We start from the raw sequence: 6537 nt of genomic DNA, 5'->3' as shown, positions 1-6537 counted from the left end.
AAAATTTAACATCTGGAAAATGCCAGACTTTCACTGTACATTTATGTTGAATTAAATTCAGAAAAGCATTATGGTTAGCTTAAATTGACCTGGTATCTGCTGGTAAAGCCAATACTTAAACAACTATATGAGTCAATGTGGAGCCATTCCTTTAATTACCAATTCAAGTGTTAAGGTATATATCTATCACAAGTCAATTTCAATACATGATACAATTCAACGGATTTAAAACTAGATACATCCAGGTTTTTTAAGAATATCTAAACACATAAAGCATACATTAAGAAAAGTTGATGGCACCTTGAACAAATGTTCGTCTAAAGCTTTTAATCCAAAATAAAAAAAGGAAAAGGATTGCTGCCTTCATTAAAAATTGGCCCTGTTAAAACTAGTTGTTTTATATCAAGTTGAACATATGACTAGAACATTCTAAATATCAAATGGAAGACTAACTAAAGAGAAATGTTGTACAGAATCATTGTTTACATCAGGTTTAAAATTTAGTTATTGTGTAATGTTCATTGAACACAGTGTGACTATAACACCAAGATATAAATGTGTAGTAACAACAGGGCATGTAGAAGGGAGCTTCAGACAATTCTTATATATATTCTATTTTTGGTAATATTGAACGTTAATAGCAAGCTAAAGATAGTCCAAATTACACCAAACCTTAACCGGTATCAAATAATAACAGTTTTTTTTTTCTTTTTTGCAATTTTTTCTTTTCGTAAGAACATAATCAAATGGATTCATATTCCTAAATTTCTATTCTTTCCACAAAAACTTGATAAAAATGTAGCTAACCAAATCTTAGTTAAAGTATGCTAAAGCTCCCAAAGTGTAATAATATAAATGAGCAGTTTCATTTAAAATCTAAATATACACATAATCATAATATATAATATTTCAAGATTTAAGGCAAATATCTATAAAGCACATGTATTCTATTAATTGTACACACCGGATACATTGAGGCAAACACAAAACAAAAAAAATAAAGTGAGAAAAAATATAACCAACCAAGATGTTCCCTTTAATAAATAATAAGGAGTATTTGAATAACAAACAAAAATACAGATTTTGATTGGTTCACCGGGAGAGTCATTTTAACAACATAACATAACAACTTTTTATGGCACTAGATCAAATGTTTCAGCATATAGGTCATGAGGAAAACTCATTTGACCCTTAAGTGATTCTAACATTCGTCGATGTTCAACGCCAAGTTCACGTAAACTGGATATACTCATTAATAAACGAGGAAACAAACCAACTTCATCTGGGTGACAATCTGATATTTCAAACTGTAATGCTTGAATCAACATTTCTTGTAACTTACAAACTTTGTCTCTATTTTTCAAACCAGGACGATCTATAATAATAATAATAATAATAATATAAAACAATACCAGATTAATCCAGAATAAGTTTTAAGATTATTATGTTGGTTTTATTCCAACACCTGACTGATTATTTAAAGCACCAGCCATGTTATCAATTTCTCAGTAAAATATTTACGCATGTAAGTGTTATTAGCTATGTGGACTCTCCAACTATTACAGAGGAATCACATCAATTTGATGTCTATTTTTCAAATTTTACAAATGGAATCCTTTTCAATCTAAGAAAGAAATAAAGAACCATTTTTACAAGGATAACTACTTAGGCTCACAAAAGATCCTATCTACCAAATGGTCCTTGACCAAACATTGTTCTTTCCTGGATTATCTGCACCCATGTAAAGCTGGGTCAAATGGAGCAATGAGGAAAGATTTCTTATTTTATTCACTTGACTTTCACAAGCTGACCGAGATAAGAACATAACACTATGATTAAAAAATACCGAAATATCGCCATATTATGATGAAGAGTAGTACCCAATTTTGACAAGTTTCTTAATATTGGAACAATATATTTTCATTTTGTTTTGAATAACCAGTAAAATTTACCCCCTTAAGAAATATTGTGATTTATACCCATATTGTGATATATCAATGATTTATATCGTGATATGCACATGAACCATAATTGACCAGCCATACCCCAGACCACCATTTGATTGATTTTTTAAAAGAAACCACAGCATGTAATGATTCAAAATCTGCACTACAAACTTTCTTTAATAGCGAAATATACTCATACTAACCTGGTGATATCATAACTAGAGCACTAAATAATGCCTTTTCTGAATCCAAGAGATGAAATGCATTAAAACGATTACATAAATTAAATAGTAGTTCCACAAAATGTTCTCCTAGAGGAAAGCCAATCTTCATTTCTTCTCGAGTTATTAAAGTTCCATTCCCCAATAAATAAATAGTATTACTGTCATTATCTACAAATGGTGCACAAACAACACATGCTACCTACAATTACATCATATACATATTGATTAACATTAAATTTAATCATTATCTAAAATTAAACAACTCCCCATTTGCATCGCAAATTACACTTCTCAAAATGTACTTCTGTTGTAGGTATAAAAAAGGGCCGTTTTTGTAACTGTAATGTAAAAAAAATAGCCTTATGATTTTGACTGTAATATTTGTTTGTGAAATATGGGGAAAAATTGGAATAACAGTAAAAAGTTGATAGCACTCATCATATGTCCATATCAGTTGTATTGATGATGAATTTAATATCCACAATATGTGTAATATTAAAGCTGTTAACTCAATAATATCTTAATAGAAACTACTAACATAATGTTCTGAAAGAGCAGACAGTAAGTTATGTGTTCCACTTGGTATCCATTTGAAACAGTTGTTAGAGTTACATACATTGTTAACTATAAAAACTGACGCATGTGTTGCTTCACAGGCTACTTGATTCCAGGGCTGTGATTTGGCTTTATTTTCCGGATATGGCTAGCAGGACAACTCAAATGTCTGAGAATCACAAGATTCTGTCGGTCAAAAGCAAATTCAAGGAAAACTCACTATTGGAATACAAAGACAAAATATTTGTGGAATTAATAAAAAAAAAAAACACTTACTTCAAAACATCCACCTTTTATCAAACTAATCTGATCATCTTGGTCTAAACCAGTAAAACCAGGAATCTTTTTAGCAAATATAACAACATCTTGAATAGTTTTATGCATACGTAACTGAAAGACATCCCAAGCTCTTTCTCCTGGTGTCAAGTCTTCATCATTTTGCTGAAAAGAATTTTCAATTTTCATTAGTCCTTTCATTCATATTCTTTCGATCATTACAATGGAATGTTGTCAGTGCTTATGAGTTCTAATTTGATTTGTGGCTTTTTACAAATTCTATTGAAAATATCTTAAATCAACTTTTTTCGTCATCTGCACATTTCTATAAACTATTTCATTATTTAATTAATATAGCCATAATTTACCCTCTGTAATTGCTGTGTTACAATTCTTCCTATCATGGATTCCACACTATTTCGTTTCTTCAATTCTAGCAATTTTTCACACATTTCTCCCATTCTTACTTTCAAAAATGTAAAGGTCACATTATAAGATTCATGAATTTTGCCAATCATTGATGGTATAGTTAATTTAGGTTCCTCCTCTCGCCGACTAACACAATTTGTTCTATTTTTCATAATAGGTGAAACCACAGCTAAATGTTCGCTAGAAGATTCACGAGATAAAGAATGAGTCTCATATTCTTGTCTGGCTATTGCTTCACGATGAGCATTTAAACTAGCTCTCAATGCTAAATTATCAGTTATACGTTTCTTATTACTAGAGTGAAAATGATTTGAAGGATGATCTATCTGTTGATGTCTTGAGACAATTTCTTTGTCTGAATGATTTTCATTGGTATCATCATTTGGTATATATGGTCGTTTTTTTATCGGACTGCGGCTGATTTCTTCTTCAGACTTTTTGCGTAGATCTAATGTTAGGTTTTGAACGATCACAGATTGTTGTTGTTGTTGTTGTTGTTGTTGTTGTTGTTGTTGTTGTTGTTGTTGTTGCTGTTGATATTGTTGGTGTAAAGACTCAGGAAGATAAGTCATTGAAACAGTAGGTGATGGCAACATTCTTTCTTGCTCACCATACTCATTTTTAACAGTTGAATGAGGGACCATATAAGTGGAATCCTGGGATGTTCTGACATAAATGTTTGAAGTATTAGTTTTAGGGCTAGCGCTTTGATAGGTTGTTATTAAAGGTAATGGGACTCGGTCAGGTTGACTACTGCTAGCTGGTTCTCTCATTATACTCAAGTTCTGAGCAACATTTTGGTCCAGACTATGTCTTTGATCCTTCAATTCATGTTTATATATCACTGGTTCAGGTCTGAGGTCTTCATTATCACCATTATAATTATCATTATTAGGAGATGGTATTTGCTGGGTATGTTGTGGAACAGTGTCTGTGGATACCATTGGTTCTCCTATCAATCCTGCAGAATTTCTAGATTTTAGTAGCATAGATAAAGCTGCCATTGACGTCTGGTTATTAGGGTCTGGTGGTAAATTCAGACCAGTTATAACCAATGGATTAGCAGCTAGTTGGTTTAAAACTTGACTATTTCCTTCTGAATTTAAACTTAATAAACCATGTAAAGCTTGTTCTGTTTGGGTATCTTCAATAGTTTGAATCATTTCCCTCATCTTTCGAGATCTTCTGCCCAGTTTAGCAGCTGAAATGAATGTCAATGATTTACTACTTGCAAAATAATTATCATCTGATACGGTCTGACATGGTACAGTATGCCCCTGGCAGAAATTCAAGAATTCAAGTCAGAAATTACACATGCATTTTTGATCAGTGCTTTATTAAGTGTTCAGCATCCAGATGGCAAAATAAATCACCATAAACTTACAGTATATACATAAGATGATTTCTTTCTGAGATAATATACTCTACATCAAAATGACTTTTGTGAACTTAAGTTGAACCCCTCAACATGCACTTTAGGTAAATTCATGCATTCCAGAATTCAAGAAAAGAGATATGTTTGTTTATTGTTGACAAAGTGTAAACTCTTGTCACTTTAAAGAGTTGATATTCAAACTGGGTCTTTGTTTTAGGACTTCATACTCATATGCAAACTCTTTCCTTTGTCAAAACCAGTTTAAGGTTGTGGCTGTAACAGGATTTACAAGAAAATGTGAATGAAATGATCAAAGCAGTGACTGACATATGGATGGACATACGTAGAAATAAGCGCTCACAGTATATTTCCACACAAAGAATTGAGTACATAAAAGTGAAGAATCCATCTTGAAAGATGCATTTAACATTTAGTATATCTCACCTGATCTAGACATGCCTAGAGCTAAACATTTCTGTAATCGACAATATTGACATCTATTTCTAGTTTGTAAATTAATTTCACAATTCTTGTTGTAGAAACATTTCTTTCTAGCTGGATCACCGACATTCTGTAAAGCTCTTCGAAAAAATCCCTACATTAACAAAAAAGACAAACCATTAAAAAATATAGAATTATAAGCATACCACATATAAGGTAAAAATTATGAACATGATTTTGACAGTTAAAACCTATTACATGAAGTAAAGAGCTTGGCTGATTCCATTAAACTATTTTTATTCCTTGATGCCTTTAACAATAAGTCAATTTATATCCCAGAATTCTCAAATACAGCAAGGAAACTAATTAAACAGAGAATTTCAATTGGTTGAATTTTTAATGACCCATATTGCATAACAATTTAGTCAGATCATAGATAGCAATAGGAGTCAGTCACAGAAAAAGATACTTACCTTACATCCTTCACAAGCTAACACCCCATAATGGACTCCTGATGATTTATCACTACAAACTAAACATTTTAATACCGTCTGAGCTCCCTTTTGTCCATTATTATCTACAAAATACACAATTAACATTTAAGAATTTTTGTCAAAGTTGACAACAATTTGTCTATTTGATAAAATATGCTAACCAATATGTTTTGGTTTTAAAACCACCACCAGAGCAGCTATTTTCGGAGATTAAGGTTAACTGATGTTTCTAAAATAGCACAGATTGTACATTTTAGGACAAATTTTAAATATCAAATTAACACAAAACAACTTGCTCAAACAGGAAATTTCTTAAAAGCTGAATTGTGATAAAACAATTTCAAAAAAGCTCAAAAAAATATGAAACAACTTTTAGTACCACATAACAATATGAAACAACTCCTAGTACTATAAAACAATATGAAACAACTCCTTGTACTATAAAACAATATGAAACAACTCCTTGTACTATAAAACAATATGAAACAACTCTTGTACCATATAACAATATGAAACAATTAGTACCACCTAACAATATGAAACAACTCTTAGTACTATAAAACAATATAAAACAACTCCTAGTACCATATAACAATATGAAACAACTCCTTGTACTATAAAACAATATAAAACAACTCCTACTATAAAACAATATGAAACAACTCCTTGTACTACAAAACAATATGAAACAACTCCTAGTAAAATATAACAATATGAAACAACTCCTAGTACCATATAACAATATGAAACAACTCTTAGTACTATAAAACAATATGAAACAACTCCTAGAACTATAA

At 31.1% G+C, this 6537-nt stretch overlaps 2 protein-coding genes across 2 annotated transcripts; both read right to left on the bottom strand.

Moving 5' to 3' along the window:
• Nucleotides 1-671: 671 nt before the first annotated feature.
• On the bottom strand, nt 672-3118 carry LOTGIDRAFT_184265 (hypothetical protein). Its single transcript, XM_009067081.1, has 3 exons — nt 2998-3118; nt 2150-2365; nt 672-1375 (listed from the first exon to the last, which is right to left on the bottom strand). Exons 1-3 carry the CDS (start codon nt 3107-3109, stop codon nt 1134-1136), a joined length of 570 nt encoding a protein of 189 aa, XP_009065329.1. The 5' UTR covers nt 3110-3118; the 3' UTR covers nt 672-1133.
• Nucleotides 3119-5253: 2135 nt separating this feature from the next.
• LOTGIDRAFT_100531 (hypothetical protein) lies at nt 5254-5794 on the bottom strand (the record flags this gene model as incomplete). The annotated part of the gene is made up of 2 exons (XM_009067080.1): nt 5254-5400; nt 5720-5794. Coding segments are annotated over 2 exons (222 nt in total), but the record flags the coding sequence as incomplete, so codon positions are not given.
• Nucleotides 5795-6537: the final 743 nt, after the last annotated feature.

The sequence above is a fragment of the Lottia gigantea genome (genome assembly GCF_000327385.1).
Source record: "Lottia gigantea unplaced genomic scaffold LOTGIsca_8, whole genome shotgun sequence".
NCBI classification, from domain to species: Eukaryota; Metazoa; Mollusca; class Gastropoda; family Lottiidae; genus Lottia; species Lottia gigantea.
This window is presented reverse-complemented; position numbering and strand designations above follow the sequence as displayed.